At 32.6% G+C, this 22,670-nt stretch overlaps 1 protein-coding gene across 2 annotated transcripts in view; it reads left to right on the top strand.

The window, feature by feature from the left end:
• LOC134236660 (ecdysone receptor-like) overlaps nucleotides 1-22,016 on the top strand; it is a 65,313-nt gene extending 43,297 nt beyond the window's left edge. For both annotated transcript variants that reach the window (XM_062718832.1, XM_062718833.1), the window contains 6 exons: nucleotides 4,264-4,521; nucleotides 7,074-7,214; nucleotides 12,904-13,226; nucleotides 16,154-16,306; nucleotides 16,773-16,998; nucleotides 18,012-22,016. In XM_062718832.1, coding sequence (XP_062574816.1) covers nucleotides 4,264-4,521; nucleotides 7,074-7,214; nucleotides 12,904-13,226; nucleotides 16,154-16,306; nucleotides 16,773-16,998; nucleotides 18,012-18,259 — 1,349 coding nt within the window. In that variant the 3' untranslated portion in view covers nucleotides 18,260-22,016. The remainder of the gene's footprint in view (nucleotides 1-4,263; nucleotides 4,522-7,073; nucleotides 7,215-12,903; nucleotides 13,227-16,153; nucleotides 16,307-16,772; nucleotides 16,999-18,011) is intronic.
• Nucleotides 22,017-22,670: the final 654 nt, after the last annotated feature.

Raw genomic sequence — 22,670 nt, 5'->3', positions numbered from 1 at the left:
GTGTTTCTTGATATGACAGTCATGGTGCCCACCTCATGCTAAGATCACAACACAGGAGATTAGACAAGTGAACAGAATTAATTGGGTCTTTGTTTTTTATCTTCATTGATTTTTTTTAAGTCATTATCAGGGAATTTACATTAATATGTGAGTCCTTGGAAATTGATTTCCATATTAGATGTGATATTTTTCCGATATGAAAAATTCTGATTTTTAATGTCAATTATCAAAGAAGCTAAATGACCCGGGGAAATCTTTTCTGACAGAAAAGTTCAGCTCTTTGCAGCATCTCTGGGCAGTCAGGTTTTATAAGGATTAATTATGTGGATTTCTCTCAATCTTACTTGATTAGTTTGTGAATTCTATGAATGATGCAAGAAACCTGAATATATTAAAGAGATTTAACAATGTTGGACTGTAATGTCTGCATGTCTTATAAAGAGATTTCTAAAAGAGATTGGACTTCAGAATATCCCAGGTTCTCAACATATCCAACGTGGAGATGATGAGTTTACCTGTAGATCATAAGAGAGTGTGAGAGAAAAGAAACTTCTGAAACAATTATTTTAAGAACAGTTTTTTTTAACACAGATTAAAAAAAAAAAAAAGCTATGTCTTATGGTTGGATTAGTCATATTTTTTTTCTTCATGGGATAAAAGTCTTTCAGTATTCTGGGAAAATAAACCAGAATTTACTAGACAAAGTCATTTTATAAAAGCTTTATTTGCCTCATTAGACATGCAGTCAATAAGTCAAACATGCTTATAACAAGGTACCAGGGGCACTGGTGCGTTTGCTTCAAATTATATCTCTTAAATTTACAATACTGTAAAATTACATATCTTCGTGGGAGCAAATTTTTTAGGTTTAAGAAAAAAGTATCAATATATGGGGATTTGATTTTGTGGATGGAGAATTGTTGAGTATGGTAGTAATGCATATTAAATTTTACATTTCATGGTCGTCATGAATTCGTAGATTTCTCCATACCTCGAAAACAACGAAAAGTAAACCCCCATGAAAGTTAGTGATTTCACAGTATATTTTAAAGTCACAAGAAAATTAAAATCACTTGGCTGTTAAGTTTCAATTCATTATAAGTGTGTTCACTATAAGCTTGTTTTACTGTACTTATTTTAGCATTGTATATGTAAATATTATGTTAGTTTATGTTTCTGTTTCTTAAATACATAACAAATACAAGGATTTCCATTTACAATGAAGCTAAATCTTCTGTCCCTGGCACTTTATAGACTAGCTTGTTTAACATCTTTTAAGTAGGCTTGCAGTTTTGAAATACCAGTGTTTCCATGTTGAAAATGGCAACAATTTTTCAATGAGCTGTGAGTGCATATACATTGTAAGCACTCCACTGGGCATGCTGCTCACAAACCTTGATAGATTTGTAAGTGTGATTAGGTTATGTGCACTACCATTAGATTCCCCTGAGGAAAGAAGTGCAGTTATGTCAATATTTTTGATTATGTATACATAATCATGGCTATGGTTTAAAGGTCTGTAAAGGCATCAGATATGCAAATATCATTCAAGTGGTTGATGAACAGGAAGAAAAATATAATGTGAACTGTTAATGTTTAAGAATTACAGCTGAGCAAAGCAATTAATGGGATTTTTTGTAAATCAAAACATGATATGAAAAAGTCTTTTTTTCTTAAAAGTTTTTTTTAATACCTGCAGCATCTTGCATGGATCCCATTGGAGGTTTTTATACCTAATTGGCATATTATGGGTCCCATTGGAGGTTTTTATACCCAGTAGGCATATTATCACCAAAAAAATGTGATATAAAATAATATATACTGTACGTGTACATAAAGTGGCATATTTAAAATTTAGCGCAATCACTGAGTATTGAGTGGTTAGTGCAATCATGAATTAGTGCTATACATGTCTGTGCAATTTTTTTTTACAGTATTCATGAAAAAGCACATTGTTGTCTATGCCAAAGCCACTAAAATATAAAGCCCACAATTTTAAGTACATGCACATACAGTAATTAACAGCTGCCAGGTATACCTTTACTCAGATGACTAAAAAATCAAATTTCTGATAAATTCTTTCAATCTAAAAACCACCTATTGCACACAAGTACAACTATGATTTCTTGTGTTAAATTTCAATTTCAAATAACTTTCTGTGTTCAAAATGACCTACTTTTCATTATAATATAAATGTGGCCCTTGCAGTATTTCACTGGAAAAAAGACCTCATTTTTCAAACTATGACCAATTTTTTCTTGACTCACAAAATATTACAAGCAACACAACTCTTTAAATAATGGAATATTATAGCAATGGAATAGAATAGTTTTGCTGCATGTATGAAGAAATTTTAAGTACACATACAGAATTATAGTTTGGGCCAAAAAATTAACTGAATAATTATTACAGTGTACAAGTATGATTCTTGTGTTAAATTTCAATTTCAAATAACTAGTCATATTCATATTTTTCCTCATTTTTAATTGAATATTAAAAAAATCTGAATGATAAGAACTCTAAATTATTTATATAGCCTCAAGTTACTTTTGTTGCCCTTATTCTCATGGGAATAATATTATATGGGGTCAATGATCAAATTTAATTGAGATATATTGTATGGAATGGTTTTTGTTCATATTTTTGAATTTCTTTATTACAAAGCATCCAATTATTTGAAATGATTTATGAGCTGTAACACATGTAATATTTGCAAAATGATGTTTAAAAATACATGTAACCTTTACATTGCAAGAAATAATAAATTTTGACAAAAATGAAAAAATAAAAATTTAGTCAGATTGAATTTCCTCTGCATTACCATACAATAATTTTTGTTCTTGTTTATTTTCTTCGAGTAATAAAATATTAAATTTTTGAATTGATATTAAGTTAAAACTTTAAGTTAGTTATTTTATGCAATTAGAACAATTTTTGATTTAACATATCGTATAAATAGAAATTTTAGCGAGGATTTAATATTGGCATTATTAGTGAGGGTGCCACATGGCTAAAATTGAATATCGCTAAAAATTAATTGCGTATTATTTTTTAAGGCCTCTTTAGTTAGCACTTTAAAATCGCTAAAATTACTTCTCGCTAAAAATAAAATACCAGATTTTAGGTAGAAATCGCTAAATTTGCGTCTCGCTAAAATTTCCACTTATACGGTATTGTATACTTTTTAAAATTTCCTTTCTGTTTTCTTAAACCTGAGTAAACGTCATCCTTAAGCCTCAATCTAGACAATTAAGCTGCTTATACTAAGTACATCTTGGAACTCGATCAATCTTTTTTCTTCAGCTGTAATGTTAAAATTTCATCTATAATCATCACTGATAAGATACAGCTCTGTGATGAAAATATACCCTACATGTTTACAGAGAAATATGCTTGCATGTGAACACATTCACTCTATGCCTGTTGACAACGTAATTGACAATTTATGCAACCAGTTTCCTGAAAATTTCAAGTTTCTTATCTTCAAATCAATGATTATCAAAAAAAGGGCCATTTCATCTTTCAAAGTGGTGAAATAGGATTGGCTTTTTATTTGTTAAAGTGCAACTATATTTAGAAGTGCCAATTTTAATTGTGCTGATTATAAAAAATAAACTACACATTGTTGGTGTGGTAACTAAATCTGAAAAGGCTTAGTAAAGAACACCAGGATGAAAAGGGACTTGTAAAGAAATGCTTTTACAATTTAATCTTGACCTTTGACCTACACTTTTTGACCTTTGACCTACACCTTCACATATTGGGAAACGATCAAGGTAAGGCCCAAGAGAGAGGTTTAAAATTTGCTAAAGTCTGTAAGGTGTTAAATAGAAAGATCTGCTAAGTCCTTGACCTCTTAGATCCTATACTTTATTTCAAGGTCAATGTATATCCTCTACTGAAAGCACTCTATGATTATGTTGTGGCTAAACTGGTCCTAATTGGGTGAGAAAATATGCTCCAGACAAGTATTTTACTCTTTGTTGGTAATCCAGGTTTGAATGGAGGCATAAAAATTACAAACTGTGATATAGCATAAGAAATTACAATCTTAAATTTATATAGGGGATCAAATCATAATATTTTTAGCTTCATAAATTCATGTAGGTCAAGTTCAAGTCAAATTTTTTTTAGCATTAGTGGTATTGATTGGTTTGGTTCAACTAATATGTCATATGTATAAAACATGTAACTTTAAAAAAAAAGAATTTTAATGCAGCAGTTTTATATCGGATGTTGATTATCTATCTTAATTTGTTACAGTACTCCATGAAGAACCTCACCCGGACCCACAAACCTCCTTAGACAACATGGTCCTCAGTCCCACGGGGCCGTTTATCCCAGGGGAGGGGGACTACCAGTATGGACAGTCTGACCGCATGGTCACCAGCACTATCATCGACAAAAAGAAGAAGGGGGCAGGTGTTCCAGGAAAGAGCATCGAGGAGGAATTGTGTCGGATTTGTGGAGACCGGGCCTCGGGCTACCATTATAATGCTCTCAGTTGTGAGGGATGTAAAGGTACTACTACACATTATGTCAAATACAGTGAAATCACTTATTCTAACAGGGGTTAATTTTCATGGTTTTAGAGGTATGAAGAGACCTACAAGTATATGTCCACCATGAAATGCAATTTTTCACAGACATTACTACTAAACAATTCTTCATCCAGGAAATTAAATCCCAGGAACTCGAATTTCTTTCCTGAAACCACAGAAAATTTGACCCCAAGATAATATGTGATTTTACAGTACAGTGAAACTTGTCTAATTTGGACACCACTGGTTTCAAAGAAATCGACCGGTTTAGGGAACATCAGTATTACTGGATTATATATTAGATATGTTGGTTGGTTTAGGAACATTCTGGATTATTTAGACATGTAGGCCGGTTTAGGGAACATTCTGGATTATACTGACATGTAGGCCAGTTTAGGGAACATTCTGGATTATATAGACATATAGGCCGGTTTAGGGAACACTGGATTATATAGACATAGGCTGGTTTGGGGAACATTCTGGATTATATAGACACATTGGCCGGTTTAGGGAACATTCTGGATTATATAGACATGTAGGCCGGTTTAGGGAACATTCTGGATTATATAGACAACATTGTTAACAATAGAATTTTACTAAAAGAAACTTTAAAAAGTTTAGATTGTATTAGGTAAGGTTTTAGGATACACAATATCAAGATCAGACAAGTTTCACTTTATCTAGAAAGTTATTTGATTGGTTAAAAAAGTCATGGGACAATGTGATTAAAACATCATCTTTATATAGGGAGAAAGAAATAAAGCATACCTCGTTTTCTATGAGAATTATCGAATTTTTGATTTCTGAGAGTATCCTAAAATTCATATGAAATATTGATAATTACCCTAAACCAACTTTGAGGACTTAATTAATTTGCTAATATTTATTACATGATATTGAGGTGGTTTATAGTGGCAGCATTCGAAAATAGTCTCTCTTATAAGTATTATCTGTTTTATTCATTATCAATAATATAACCTGCTTATACTTAATGTACCAAACTGAAACATGTTTTATGGAAATGACTGTTCAATATAAATAGTCATGTAAGTACAGGTAACTTCTTGGCCTTCTCCTTGACAGTATGAAGATTACTGCAAGATTGCAGCATAAAATGTCTGATTTAGCACTGCTTCCTGGCGATTTACAACAATTATATCAGATTGATACCAACTGAGAGAAAAAAATGAGAAAAAATCAAGCCATTAAGTCAGTGAGTCAAACTATTACCGGATTATAGACATGTAATGTGAGAACCCTATGCAGTTAGGATTGTACTTTATTGTGATGGTACCCCACAAGCCCAGGACTGTTGGGCTACAGAAAGAGCCATCATGCTTGCCAAGGGGGCTGGCTACTGAAATTCAATGTCACACTCACCAAAAACAATAAAATTTAAAAGAAATATAAAGCACTAAAACATGCAGTTCTAAATTTGATCGCAAGCTAGGTTTAAACAATGTTTGAATCCGTCCAACTGCAAACCAAAGTTATTTTTCATGGCCCATGTTTTGTTCCAATTTATATACTTCAATTTTATAAGAAAATGTTATATATAAAATTTATATATAGAACTTGTCCATGTTAATTATGATAATTTATGAAGAGAACATAAATCTTTTTTGTCTAGATTATTGGACGGTTCCTATCGAAAGCAAACCTATGAAAGAGTAGTTTGTCAGGTTATTTTAATTATTTCATTACTGGAGGCACATCAAATATACTTCACCTTTTACAGCATTCAGATGGATTAGCAGTAAATCAAAAGCTTGATCATTTATTATTATATTTTTCTTATTCATTTTTCCATTTATAGAAAATTTATATTCTTAAGAACATTCTTGATATTTTGAAAATTTTAATTTGAGTTAAATTTTAGGTTCTTATACTTTTTTCTGGATTGAGTCTAATACCTATGACTTAAGGTCATACGCAACTTAGACTGAACTTTATTAGGTTCTTCCCTGGAGTTGAAGAGTTCCACTAAATGAAGGACCTGTGTGCAATATTTTTAATGTCTATGGATTTGTACACCTCTTCCAAAACAAAATTTGATGAAAAAATAAATCTGAAATTTATGTTTTGTTATTTTTGTACTTTTTTCTTTGAATCATGCAAAAATTTTCAAAATTTAATATCTTTTCAAAACCCCTGGTAACGCATACTGATTTTTTGTCTAAGAACATGTAATATGGTATTATAAGTTTAAATTTAGAATATCTTGAAAAATTATCAGTAGGACCGGTACCTTGCGTATGTCCTTAAAATTTAATCCCCTTAATAATGTCCATTAAAATAAACTATTTAGTGTAATGAAAAATGACCATGCGTTTTTATGGTTTCGAGGTCTTAAGAGCTGGAATGTCATCTAGCAAGCGCTTGGTCAAAATCGCCACCAGGTGTACTAAACCAAATGTGTCAGTCAATGCATCTGCATAGAAAATAACTACAAACCAATGTCCTTGATTTCTTCATTACAAAACTGTTGAGGTTGAAATGCAGCAGATTATGTTTTATATTTTATGTTTGTAGGATTTTTCCGTCGCAGTATTACACGAGGTGCTACTTACAACTGTAAATATGGCGGAAATTGTGAAATGGACATGTGGATGCGACGGAAATGTCAGTCGTGCCGCCTCAAAAGATGTCGAGAAGTCGGCATGAAAGAAGAATGTACGTATGATTTTATGTTTTGAATGGTAAATTGTTATTAATTAATCTTCACTGATTGTTTTTAACGTAGGGGACGTGATTAAGTAAATTTCAAGTATAAGCAAAGATACAATGTGTACCCACATTTTCTTAGGGAAATACCCCCCCCCCCAAGTGATGCAATGGTCAGAGTGTTTGTTCTTGTTCTGGAGTCACAGAGTAAAGAGTTCTGGGTTCAAATCCCATTACAGGTCATGGAGACTAGACAGTTCTTAGGATGAGACAGTATATAAACACAATTTGTGTCACAATTGGTGCTGACATAAAAAAAGAACTTAATTACTGCTAATTTGTGCAGAGTGTGAATAAAGGTCAAAATTTGCAGCCCTAAATTCACGAGTAATTAAGTGTTAGCATCTTCATATAAAAAATAAATTTTCGAGATGGATGTTAGACCACAAACTAAACAAAGGAGCAAAATAAATGATTGTTTTAATTCCTATAGTGTAGAAAAGTTACCAGCCAGTGGATAAAAAGTGGAACTGATATTCAGCCCCAGAAGTGTTGTGCACAGCAATATTTGCTCTACATATCAGTTGCTCTTCAATTTTTATTACATTTTTTTAAAATTTAAATCCAGGTTTATTAGACGGACATGCTGTGAATTTCATTTGCAAGATCAAGTTTTGCAGCTGTCAGGTTTAACACATTTTGCAGACTCTTATAAAAATTTAAGGTGTGATCTTGATGTCGTGCAGATTAATTTAGCTGACTTACATGTATCTGCCAGAAAATAGGATTAGTAAGGTTATATGTAAAGTTATCAATATAGGGGACTTAGTTCATCATGTTCATAAGAAAGAACTTCCCATTACATTTTCCTTAGACAGACACTTTTAGACCTTATATAGATTTATTTTCCTCATTTTGTTTGAGAAAGGTCTATGCATTATTTAAAGAATAAAGAAGAGTTATATTTTTGGCTAATAGCTAGGGTGTCTGCACATTGTACTTGACAAATTAAGTCAAAGAAGGTAAAAGATGAAAAAAAGCTCTGAAATTTATAGCTGTGTGTCTGAGAATATTTAATTCTTATTTGAATACCCTTAACCCCTTCCATGGCAAAGATTTTAAGCATTTCTAGACAAATTGATATTAAGATTTCAATGCATTTTTTTTAGTATTTCTTGAATTTTTTGTATATACCAATGTACATGTATATATATTCTGAAAGCAGGTATTGTGTAGTTTCTGAAAATGGTTTTAAAAATATCATTTCAGTTGCCATGGCAACAAAATAAACCATAATCACACTGGAATTTCCATTTATTCAAGAATGAGTTTCATTCTAGTTTTTTTGCTTAATTAAATATATCAAAAAATATTTTATTGTTGTGTTGAAAATTATGAGCATATTGTACATTTTTTTGCGAACCAATTTTAAGTATTTTGAGGGGATGGGGTGGGGTTGGAAGGTAATCACCAGAATTTAGCATTTTTACACATTACGTGTTACCCCCGTATTGAGTTCGATAATGGCAAAGTCGCTCAAATTGTGCGCAAAGTTTAACTCGAGCTAGCAAAATACTGGTACAATCAATTAAATACATTTCTGTATATTATTTTATCGTAATTATTTTCTCTTTCCAAAGGTGAAAGATTTATTCTGATATTTGCAGTATTAATGAAGTTATTAATGTTTTCTCATACTATACTCGTTTTCCAAGTCAGATGCTTAGAAATGCGTATATGCCATGTAGGGGGTTAAATGAAAGCTGCAAAATTAATAATTTGCAATTGATGTGGGAAAACTTCAAAATATTGTTAAAATTGACCACTGTGAACTAAATTAGGTAAATTTATGTATGTTGTTATTACTTAATTTAGAGATTAACCTAGTGACTTTATGACCAGAAGGGACTTGTCATGAACAGGAAACGAGGCTTATCCTTGTTGTAAAGATAATTATATGTACAATGCAAAAATTCATCATACCCATTTACTTAGAGAAAGATTCTGTATGGCTTGTTATCAATACATAATACATTGATCTGTCAAAACAATGAAAGACCTAAGGCATTGGATTTTCAGTACAAGTTTTGAAACACAGAATATTCTCGTGTCTTGAAATTAGTTGTTCTCGAAACACCAGGGGGGACTTAATACACTTATGATTTTTTTTCTTTGATTAAATTGCATCCATCATCTGACACAATGAACTTAAATAATCAAGGTTAAATTTTTATTGGGATTGTGTTCTTTTAAAAAAAAGTATTTTAACCTCAATTTTACATTTTAATTACAAAAATATTTTATTTGGTTTGATGACATTTGTTTGAAAAAATTATTAATAAAAGAATTTTCAAACAATGTTTCAAAAAAGCCAGTAAAATAATGCCTTTATATTTATTATTTAAAAAAAACCTTTAATTTGAATGAAGACTTTTTTTAAAGTTCAGTTTACGAGATAGTTCATTTTTGTATGCATGAGTACATGTGATTTCTCATAATGGTCCTACTATCATGCTACTGTATACATGTATTAAGAATAGTGATGTAGAGATATATTTCTTTGAGCATCATGAAATCATCAATTCAGATTGATCAGGGGCTACATGTTTTCAAAATTTTCTTCGGAACAAAAATCAAATGAAAAAATAAAACATCTATACGAGGGTTGTTAGAAAAGTTCGCGCACACATTGAGTTACGGAAAATCTATTGCGTACTGTAAAGTATGACCTATGTCTGAATAAATTCCTACATTCTGTTTATTGGTATGTAAAAAATCAGGTCCATGTAATAAAATCTTGAAATTTTACAAGTTTTTTACTTTGGGGTCATGGGATTCACGGAGCAATCACTTGACGTAAGCGACGTGACAACCAGATTTCAACGGGTTAAGCTTTGTCGCAGTTCTATAAATCTTTTATTTCTTCAGAATTTTCTTATCTTTTTTCTACTTTAAAATTGAATATCTCTATCAAGACATGTTACTTTTCTACTATAATGTCTTTTGTATTGATTCGGATAATATTGAGATCTTAAAAAATTCTATGCAGTTAATCGAACAGGTATGGAAACTATGCAAAACCATATAAGCGCAACGCAACGTCCATGCGATAAGGGGGTATTGAAGTATCGATGGAGTTAATCACTCAAAATATTACTCCTTCCATTCTTACGAAGCTACAACCATTTGAAAACTTGTTCTTTGTATGTGTAGGAAATTTTCGGCAGCATCTTGAACATCTTAATCTCTTTTAGATATCTTCCTGTCTGCACACATATTTTTTTATGTAGTGCAGTGCTCCATGATGCTCAATGACGTTCCGATTTTTGGCTGTGTTTTTACGCGTGGATCATTTATAAACGGCTATAAAACAGTCATATAACCTCCAGTTTAGTTCATATTTTCTCTCAGTGACGTTTCCTGCATGCTTTAGCAGCAGGTAAAATATCATAATTCTTTTTGCGCTACAATTGTGCAATTTTTAATTTTAATAAAGAGTCTTTGTGATGTAAACTTGTCAACATGTAGCATGCTCCGTGAAGCAAGTTTTATCAAAGTAAAAAAGCTGTATATTTTTCAATAATCACCGGAGAGCACCAAATTTTTGTATATTAATTGGAAAAAAGGTTAAAATTTTATCTGGAAAGTTTGACCGCTTTCGTGGAAATAGCGCGCTCACAATAGAACTTGTCCGCGAACTTTTCTAACACCCCTCGTATATATATATATATCTGTATGATTTTACATCAGCAAGTATGGCAAATATAATTTATATACCATTTCAACTCATATTGGTTAAAGATATGTAAAATCACACCATATAAATATCCTTAATATACAGCTAAAGGAAGATTTGCACCAAACATTTAATTTAAGGAGTGCGGTGATCAATGAATAATACAAATACAGTTTTGCTTTGTGTCGGTGAGCAAGTAATCTGGATTAATGAAGCATTCAGATAACTCATACTTAATTTACATAAAAATTCTCCACAAGTATGGTACTGAAGAGCTGAAGGTGAAATGTCTAGATTATCGGCATCTTGATACTGTAAAACGAGAATACCGGGTGCTATTTTTTGCGAAATACTGCGATCAAGTCTTAATCGCAAAAAATTCAATTGCAAAAAATACGTAAATAAAATCCGGAATTTTCAGTTGTGATCATCCAAGTTCTACTTTTACAGATACCGGAAGTATATGTAAATAATACCATTGCATGTTTTCAATCGTATTTTACAGGTAATTTACTTGACAACAATGATTGTTTTTCGAATAAATAAAACGAATTCCTAAAGATTCAATCTTTATTTGTTCCTACATTGTATTTCATGATTTATTTATATGAAACCCGAATAGCAATTGTCGGTTTGGTTATTCCGCTTGATCGGGTCCTTCACCAGATTTTTCTTAATCGGTTTTCTTGTGTAATATTTTCCCTACTAGGATTATATAAACTCTTTATAATCATAAATGAAAGTTCATAGTCTATGGGAACTTACTGAAACGAACTTCTATAAATTAATTTCAAAGAATTACCCACAGGTGTAGTGTCATCTATGTAAAACACCCAATTAACAGCACAAGGCCTTCAGACTGCATCTATTTTACGCTTGATTGGCGTGTATACAAGCGTAATCAAACTTCGAGAGATATAGAGTAAAATTCAATGAAATATGTGTAACAGGACCCAGGTTTTGGTTCGAGACTTTATTGTTTAAATGTCTAGTAATAACATTCAATAAAAATAGACTTTATTGTCAAAGTGAAATCGCAAAAATTAAAATCGCAAAAAATAAATATATGTATTTCAGGATCAAATCGCAAAAAATTGCACCCGCATTAAAAACCAGTTATACGGTATTTGACGCACTACTAATTTTAGCGCCTTTGGCGCAAGAGCCCCTGAACGTTAAAATTATTGTGCGCTAATTCTAAATATAATTTTTTTTGTGTATGTTCAAAGCTTTCACATAAGTACTTGTAAACCGGAACACGCAATTAAGTAATGTCAAAGGGTTGTTGGATTTTATAAACACACTAGCACTGTACATGGTAGGAATGATCGAGAAAATTCTGCCAAATCATAATTTATTAAATTAAACTATTGTTAGTTCTTACCCGATACGTATCATTAGCACAAAGTTCGGCTTCTCAGCATGTCAATCATCTTTCGCCTTAATTGCGGTAAATAATGCAATCAAGCATGGCGATTGAGCTTGCAGATAATACCTGATTATGATTACTGTTTATCCAAGTAACTTTCCTTTGATACATGCATCGTTTTAATATGGATAAAATGCATGAATACTCCATTTCTTTTATCTAAAATAAAATTAAAATAAAATTTAACATTGTGCCACATCTGTATGATTGCAACACCACCGTAATGTTGACAGTTGTTTACTTATTTACGGGAGTGCTATTGTGTTTCCGTGCTTGACTAACCAAAAAATCAAATACGGGCGTGGATTAAAAAATATAATATAACATTTATATATTTTAATGACAAGTGCAAGCGCTAAAATTTATCTGCGCCAATGTATTTCCAATTTCATTTACGCTAAAATACGAATGCGCCAAATTTTCTCGTTTTACAGTAAACAAGGTTCTATTGTATGTTTGCCTCTGATATAAAAACATGCCAAGCCATGTAGACTGAGTACTAAATGACTGAAATAATTTTCATTCCTTTGTAGGCCTTCTTTCAGAAGAACAGTGCAAAGCAAGAGATGCAAGAAGGAAAGCCAAACAACGATATACTCAAAATGTTCAGGAAGATAGACCCGAAAAGAAGCCTGCCTTAAACACTGAGTGTAACTCTAACTCAGGGGAGGGGTTTGAGAACAAGGGGTCGTGTGCACCGGAGGTTAAGTTCTCTTCCACTCTTTCACCTTATGCCATTATAGACACTAGGCCCATTCACTCCGTCACGGAAGATACACGGAAGTTGATCGAGAAGCTGGTCAAACTTCAGGACAAATACGAGTTTCCCGAGGAGTCCAAAGTTGACGATGCTATAGTAAGTGTGATGTGGGTTTTGCAGCAAAATTAACAGGGCATAAGAGGTTCTTGCCTATAACATTGTATAAGTGATAAATGTGTATCATAGACCTATATACTAGCAACAAGTTGATTATGGAATTTCAGGGAAGCAAGTATCCTATAGATTAGCAGTAAAAACAAAAATGTTCATAGCCAAACCATAACTTGCTCTTGATTATAAGTTACAAATCCTAAACCTTTATACAGTGAAATCTGTCTTATCCAACATCTATTGGGAGATGAATTTTGTGTCAGAATAGACAGGGTGTCAGATTGCACAGTGTAAAGAAACATGGAAAATGAGTAAAAATTGGGAACAAAATTTAACGTCAGCATTCACAGTGTTATGGATTGCACAGGAGTCAGATTGGACAGCTTACACTGTACTTGCAACAAAGTTGATTATGGAATAGTAAGTGTGTGCTGTAAGTTTTCAGTAGAGTCACAAAATGATGTCAAAGCATCAACGTGCTATTGATTCTGAGTGATAAATAAGTATGTGAGACAATACTAGCAATCAAGTGAAAACTCGGAGTAGCATCTTAGAGTGGTAAAGTAGTGGACTGGTGGATATAGATTCAGGTCTAGTAAAAAAGTTTTAGAGGTAGTGAGACTTAGCAAGTAGTCCACAAAAATAAAGGTCAAACCCTGCTAAAGGGGGAAGGGGGGGTATAATTGAGGTATAAAATTTTAAAGCTTACTTTGCTGTCAGAATCAAGAGAGCATTTGATTTTTTGCCTTAAAATACTATGTTTTTGCTTTGGGGATTTTTTTCTCATTAGAATGGTAAAAGCCTCATTTGTAGACAAGGATTCTAAAAGAGAAAATCAATAAGTAATTAACAGATATCTAAAAGATAAAATCCCTGAATTTACAATTGTTTTTTTTTTTTTTTAAATTAAGTTTCCTTAAATATGGTAGTCTTGATTCATTACCATTGTTTTCATATTGTTGTGGAAACATAACTTGCTTATATATATTTAGTGCTTGAACCATAGAAACCTTGTGCCAATAAGAAGGAACCAAAAAACAAACCAAACAAACAAAATCTAATTTTTCAATACCCTTTATCTTTCTTTTTATAAACCCAATGTAATTATGGAATTTTTAATTAATAATAAAGGGGTAGCAAAAATCCCAAATAAGTTTCACGCAGGGAGGAGGAATTGACTGAGGTAATTGAAAGTTATTCCATCAGGTTCTCGTGGTATAAATCAATAGAGCGCTCTGTAGCTGGTGACTGATGACAGTCGTTCCCTGCTTCAGCACCTGAGATCCTTCCTGTTGTGAATTAGGATTAGAGTTGGAAGCCTGTGAAATTATTAAGGCCTGATCAATCAATAACTGTCTTGTTTAGAGAAGTCATTTCAGGCACCAGGTTCAAAGTGTTTGACATAGTACAGCTGTGGAACAAAGTTTGTGAATTTCATTGTTCCCCACCCCTGGGCCCAAGGGGTGGGGCTGTTTGTGAATTTCATTGGTTCCCCCTCCCCCTGGGGTCGGAGGGGTGGGGCTGTTTGTGAATTTCATTGGTTCCCCCTCCCCCTGGGCCCAAGGGGTGGGGCTGAAAGCAATAACATTATACTGCCATCTTAGAAAATTTTCGTCTTTACCCTTGGACAGGGCATCAAGCAATTGAACTGTTGTAATGGATTGTGATGAGCATTGAGCCCACTACCAAAAAATTCATGTTTCAGTAATTCAAAACATGTTTGATCTTTTAGTTTGCAATATGACATGAAGGTCAATACAAGACTGTTGCCAATCAGTTGGTGTCTTATATGTACTAAAAGTGGGACAAAACATCGAAACAAAGTGTAAGCTTAAATAATTAATATGTCTGCTGTCCTGATGTAATATTTTAATGCCTTTCTTTAAAAAGAGGTTTTGCTTTAGGCAAACTGAAATGAATCATCCATTCACAAACACTAGGGCAAAAAATTAAATTAAATAATGCATATAGCATTTTAACTGCTTTGTGGTTGCTGCGACAAAAACTTTCCTTATACGTAAAATGGTTTGAAATTATTCCTTAAAAAAATTTTCAAATTTATAAATTCACTATCATCCTAGTGTCCTTGACTTTATTTAAAGTTAGGATTTTTGGAAAAGTTGCCTTCTTAATAATTTTCTGCATTTGATCCATCAATGTTACAGATAAATGACATTAACCAAAATATGTTTTACAAAGATTGGCATTATGAAACTGACAAACTTGTACTTTTATGTTGTGCCAATGAAAGGATAAGCAATGTTAATATCAGATGAAATGGCATTTAGTGCTGGAAAGACAAAAGGTGATAGGTATAGACTAATTAGTATCATTTTTGTCTTAAATTTCTCAATTCATCAGGTGTTGGGTATATTCATTTCCAACTCCTGTTAATATGATTAAAACATGTGAAGATTGATCCTTGAAAAATATAACCCAGATTTAATACTCAGCAACCCTATGTCGGTCTTTTTTCTGAGACAAGAGAATCAAGATTTATCCTTGGATTCTAACAATAGATAATACTATTAAGAACTTCCTGTTTTTTTTTTTTAATAATTTTTTAATCAAGATCACATAAACCGGGATTAATCTAGGTTGATATTTTTCACCAAAAGAAAATTTCCCCTGAATATTCCATTTTACTCTTTTGATGAGTAAGAAATTCCCCTAAACCCTATATGTGTCTTGGTGGGTATCCCCCATCCCCACCTCTATACATGTAATTTTGGGGACTCCCATTCCACCTCTTTACATGTCTGGATGGGTACCACCATTTCACACCTATACATGTCTGAGTGGATACCCCCATTTCACCCCTATACATGTCTGGGTAGGTACTATACTGCTTACTAGGTTGAAATATTGATACTCTTGTGTAAGGTTGAATATAACTGTTTGGTTTATTACAGGATATTGACCCCAGTAAGGAGGAATCAGGAGAACACGTGCTGATGAGTCTGTCCAAGATGACAGTCCTAATCACTCACCTTATTGTGGAGTTTGCCAAAAGCCTGCCAGGTTTCTCCAAACTCAACAAAGAGGACCAAATTATTTTGCTCAAGGTAACAGTGTGGAAAATCTGGTGGAAAGCAAATTTTCTTCCTCAAAGGATGAATAAAATTTCAGTTTTTAAGAAGCAAGGTATTTTTACATACTGTAAACCAAATTTTATTCTCGTGCCAGAAATTTTCACAAAGTGTTTTGTGAGAGTCACGTCATGGCCAATATTTCTCATAGCAAACCGGTCCTTAAAGTCTCTGTGTCTATTAAAAGCAGATCCAAAAAAGGCTTGCTCGCAAAAATTTATCGTCGCAATCTAGTTTATCCCCGGTATATCACGAAGTCAAGTCTTTGTAAATAAAAGTTGGTTTACAGCAGTCACTATAGTGTTTTGTGTCTTCATCAGTGGTATAAGAATTGTGAGTCTCTTTCGAATAGAAATTATTTTAATTTTAAAAATCTCAACAAATACATTCGTTCTCTTTCGCAATGTACATTATGATAAAACTTTTACCCTTTTCTGTTAAGGCTGCCTCTAGTGAAGTTATGGCCTTACGAGCCAGTAGAATGTATGACCCTGCATCAAGATCCATTGTGCTGGCTAACGGCATTCCACTGACGATCTCGAACATGGAAGCTACAGGTCAACCCAGGGAATACACAGAGCTTGTCTTCAAACTTTGTCATGACATGGCTGACCTCAACTCGGACAACGCAGAGTATGCCCTCTTCACTGCCGTTAGTATATTCTCAGGTGAGGAACTCGCATTATCAACATGCAAAACACAGTGATAAGTATTGTCAAACAAAATTTTTTTGAATATGGTTGGGCTGTTGAAAATTAAGCTTTCTGAGGGTTCAAGATTTATGGATCCCATAATATTAAGACCAGGCTCCAGGGCCATAAAACTTGCATGAGCTCATATTTGATCTAAATCTCACTTTTCCACTATATATTCTTTTTGTGAAGGTCAGACTGAGATCAAAAGTGAGCTCATCTTAAGTTTTATGGCCCCTTAGAAAAAATGAAAATTTCAAACTTTGTAAAAGTACAAGTTGCAATTGGCAGTTGTTGGTAGTGATATACTAAAAAAAAAATTTTATTTAAGTTTGTCCAATAGTGCAGAAAAGTTGAATTGGCAAAATAGGAAAATATCGAATAGTGAGCAAGCTAAAAAATCCATTGAACAAAACAAATTTGGAGCAAAGCAAGTACCGACCTGTTAGATTATCAAAGATGGGAACATGTGCCAAGATCATTAAGCATCCCCTGTCAACTACTCGACGAGATGCTCACTCTTCCATGGCACCTGATCCCACCTCTAATTATTTTGGAGGTCCTTGTTTGCTCTGCTTCAATTTTTTATTGTTTAATGGACTTTTGGGCTTGAATACTCTTATCTGCAAATGTTTCACACCCACTGTGTTTTTTCCATGATGGGGAAAGCAGAAAAATCCACACTGGCATGGACAATTCGGTGAGAAAATAATTGCCAAACAATTTGTACATATTAGCTGACAATGTCAGTGTTTAAACCATGGTATATATAAATAATAAAATTTCAATTAGAGTTTTGATATCCTTGTATCTTCAACTTATTTGTCAAAACCTTGCCTGATTTGAAAAAGGTTCATGTATAGAGAATGCTTGCGAAGTTCCTTCCCCTTTTATGACATGTTAAGTTCTGAATTTGATGTTTCAGCATATATAATAGGATTAATTAATAAAGACCGATGATAACAAACTTATTTATTTGATTGTTTCAGCTGACAGGGCTGGCTTAACTAACCGTGACTTGGTGGAGCAGATTCAGAAGGTATACGTGGATGCTCTGGATGAGTATGAAAGCAAAAAACGGGTCAAAGGTGGATGTGCTCTGGCGAAATACTTGCTACGCCTCATCGACCTGCGAAATATCAGTGCAGAGCACTCCAGAATGCTGACAATTCTGCCCATAGATGAGGCCGCCATGCCTTCTGTTGTGAGAGACATATACCTGCAGAGTGATAAATGAAGGCAAAAAAAAAATAATTTTGAAAAAAAAATGATGTGGACAATGTGTTTTTTGAAAAAAAAAATATACAAGGGTGCTTGAATGGAGAGGCAGATGTGCTGAAAGTGAGGAAACGTTAAAAGGCAATTTTGGTGCAGAACTTGTGAAAAAGAATTTGTTATAAATGAATTCTGAGGAATGAGGAAGAACAATTATGAATCTTATCACACTCGTACAAGTTTCTTATTGGTATTAAAACATCTAATGTTGATTCAGGTTATACTTATATATATATCTAAATATCGTTATATATATCTGAGTGGGGAAAATGTGTGTATGTATAAAATGTATGAGATATGCTTTTCCCACTCTTTAAAAAAAAACATATTGTGTATTGTTAATCTGATCATGGTTATGGTTAGTTGCTATAGTAACAACCAATGGGAATGATCTAAAGACTCCCATTGAAAACTGATCTGCTCAAAAAGTGTTGTGTTCCTGTTTTTCATTGGCTCTTTGAACTGTACTTTACCCATGTATTCCGTATGTGAAATCGTATAGTGTGTATTTGAAATAGTGCATTAGAAACAAGTATAGATTTTTGTAGTAGTGTTGAAAGATATCAACGTTCAGGGACTGTGTTTTTTTTAATGGCTGCCATTTTGATAGGGCCCTCTTTTAAAACTATTGCAAGCAAGTGCTCTTCACTGAAGAGCAGTTTCTAAATTTTTTATGCCAGATAATTTGATGGTTCAATTAGGGCTGTGAATTGTTTTTAGCCAAAAGATTGTGGGTTTTTTTTACATTCAGAGATACTCAGAAGATTTTGTTATCCTGTAAATTGTGCACACTGGAAATATTGCTTAAGCAGTTTTGTTTTTTAATTGTTTTCATTCTTTTCATATCTCTGTTTGAAATTGAAAAGAGTTTTGACCAGAGTCAATTCAGTGAGCGATCTCAATGGATATTGTTTTATGCTTTTCTCGTTCCTTGCTGTAGTATTTGTGCCGCCCAGAGTTTCAAACCAAGCAAATTTTTTTTCTTACACTGTAAAGTCATCAATTTTTATCTTTCAAAACATGCTTAAGGGAGATTATTCTTCAGGATTTATCCTCATTGTTTCAATTGACTTTTTGATAAAGATTACCATATAACTTTAACCATTATAAGGCAGACCATAGCATATAGTTCCCATCTAATAGGCATTTCTTACATGGACCGCAAAGGCTATGTAACATAACTAGAACCTCAAGCATCATAAAAAATGTATTTTAATAGCAGTGTAGATGAAAATGTATATGTTAAAAAATAATTTATTGTGATGAAACAAGATATGGTACTTTACTATGGTAATGTTTAGATTTTTTCTGATGCTCAACGCATGCCAAAATTTTGCTTCCTTTGCATGAATTACGGGCAGGTTCTTTCAATGAAATTCAAAATTATACAGCAGACTAGGAATTAAGTTGAACTGTACTCATAGCCAAATCTATATGGTAAGGAAATTAATCTTAAAATCTTTTTATTAAACAAGCATTATATCTGGATAGCTCACTGACTCAAATTATTCTAATATGTAAAACTCAAAATTGTTCAAAAAAGTGGTGATTTAGCTAAGTTTTTTTTCTGTAGATTTTAGGAAATACATATTCCTGGTGCAGGGCATCCATGACTTTACAGTCAAAACCTATTATCTTAAACTTAATTGGACAGAGGAACACAATAAGAATTTAGCATGAAAATTCATATGAAAGGTTGATGGGGGTTTTCAACTGCTATAGTATACCAGACGTGGAGTTTTAGATACAAGAGTTTTTTCTGTATTTCTATGTTCTAGTGGTGTAATGGAAGATTTTTCAGTTCTTGCTGCATGCATTATTTAAATAATTTCCAGACACTCTAAGTTGTTTGTGAAAATATATTTAGTTCCTTGGCACCTCACTATTTGTTTGTGAGTTGTTTTTTTTCACATTGTGGATTTGTAAGACTCCCATGAAATGGACTTAATTCTCATGACATATTATATCAATAGTTTTTTAGCTCACCTAAGCCAAAGGCTGAATTAAGCTTTTCTGATCAAAATTTGTCTGTTTTTTGGCATTGCATCTGCCATTGTAAACTTTTCACATTTTTAATTTCTTCTCCAGCGCCACTGGGTCAATTACAACCAAACTTGGCATAGAGTATCCTTGAGAAAAGGGGATTCAAGGCTGCACCCTTGTCCAAGTGAAGATATTTAAGAAATAGTGAAAATTGTGTTGAGTAATTTTAAACTCTTCAGCTCAAAAAAACACTAAGCCAGAAAATTTCTGACATGTTAAAACTCTCTGAGGTAGTGTAGATTCAAATTTCTTCAAATCATGACCTCCAGGGGTCGGATGGGGCCACAAAGGGCAATCAAAGATTTAACTAGGAATACTTAAGGAATTTTTAAAAAAAATCTTCTCAAGAACAGCAAGGTCGTGATTGGTCCTATATAAAATGGAGAAAATCTGCAAATAAAAGATAAGGGCCATAGTTAATCAGGTGAGTGTTGTGGCTCATGGGCCCATTGCTATTCTGTTGCTGCAGTTTCATAATATATTTCATGGAGAATATTGCTGTTCAGGTTTTAAGCTAAGAATTGGATCCAGGATATTTTGTATGTTGTGAAACTGTACGTATTTTTTGCATTATGTGTTCATCGGTTTGTCCTTCCATTTTGTGATGTGTTACCTGTCCTCATAGGTCATAGGTCTTAAAAAATCTTAAGTTGATTTCTGATTGTCTTGTAAAATAAGAGAAATGAGGCATTTTTATTTAAAATTGTTAATTAAATATGGTTTACATCATAACAAGCCCTGGAATGAAAATTGGACACTTCGATGGTAAACAATGTTAACACCCTCTCAGGGACATACATAGTGTAATATAGATTATATATATACATGTATTATTTATTTCACACACTTTCTTTTTTGCTCAGGAAGAGCAACTTGCCACAAAAGTGATTTTTTTTTTACATGGTTAGTAACAAACAATTTAAAATTTGATTTTGAAGAGCCAAAGAAAGAAATCTAGCTGAAGAAAATATATGTAATTTAGATTGTGTGTTTGACAAATTGACTAAGCAACCAAAGGCTTTGTATATGCTATATCTGTATTTATTTCTATATGAATTTTAAATCATTTTCTTTTAAATAGAGAAAGAAAAAAACAAACAGTAGTTGATTAGTTATGATACACTGTATAGTATGTCCATGACATCAAAATATACAAGGTCACAGAAGCTGTTTAACACAACTGTTTTAGTTTGGAATAAACATCTTAGGGCATTTCAATTGATAGACAAAAAATCATTTTTTAATGATTAGTTGCAGTTAAATTTTCAATAATGCTTAAACCTTTTTTCATTAGTTAAAAAAAACATTTTTTTATTAATTCTCTATAAGCTGTTAATTGTTTTTTTTTAACTGCAATTTTCAGATAATACAATATGTTCTGTTATTTGTCTTTTCTTTTAAACTACATGTGTACCTCAAAATTATCTCAGATTATCTCGTATATTATACGATTTGTGATTTGACTTGAATTAGAAGTGCTATAGTATTGTTTTATATTTTCATTATATATATATGAGCTCTACCTCATTTTTGTGAAGATGTACTGAGCCGTGTCTATTGTATGATGGGTCATTAGAAGAAAAGCATTGCTGTAGCCAATGTTATTTTTAGATCAGTGTCCATAAGAAACTGTTAAATATCCTCAGCAGAATAAATCTTGTAAATATCTCAAACAATGCTTCAGAGTTCTTTTTGTTCACTTGACTCAAAGATAATATTTAGATTCTCTCTTCTTCAAGATGTGGACATCTGACTATCCATGTACCAGTAAAATATACACTCTGAAATGGTTTTGAAATAGAAGACAAGGAGCTATAAGGGAGTAAACATCCCTTGTTAACAGGTCACATCAGCTGTATGCTCCTTGTCGTGATCGGACAAATGAAAAAATATATAAACAATTCAGTGTAAAAATTATTCCCTATTAAGGGACTCCGACCCTCAGCCAGGTAGGACAATTCTTTAATTCATAATTTAATTTCTATTAAATCTTTTCATGCAACAATTTTCATTATATGCCTCTCAATGTGCTTCAAGGTTCTTTAAACTTCTCAGAAAGGTCTAATTAAAAGTAGAAATTTTTATCCCGAAAAAGCATTTTTGGATACCAATGTTTATTAACATAATTAGAAATTAGAAGTAATTTACGGAGCTTTGCAAAGAACCGTGAAGCACATTGAGTTATAATGAAAATTGTTGCATGAAAATATTTAATTTTCAAGCTTCATTTAAAGACTTTTTGAATTAAATTATAAATTAAAGAGTTGTCCTTTGGCTGAAGTCATTTTATATGAAACAGTGAGTCAACATTCGACTTAAATATTTTTTTG

This window comes from Saccostrea cucullata, unplaced genomic scaffold (assembly GCF_032062105.1).
Source record: "Saccostrea cucullata isolate Sc308-1 unplaced genomic scaffold, CSIRO_AGI_Scuc_v1 ctg443, whole genome shotgun sequence".
In the NCBI taxonomy this organism is placed as follows: Eukaryota; Metazoa; Mollusca; class Bivalvia; order Ostreida; family Ostreidae; genus Saccostrea; species Saccostrea cuccullata.
The sequence above is the reverse complement of the archived record's forward strand: the minus strand, read 5'-3'. Positions and strand labels throughout refer to the sequence as shown.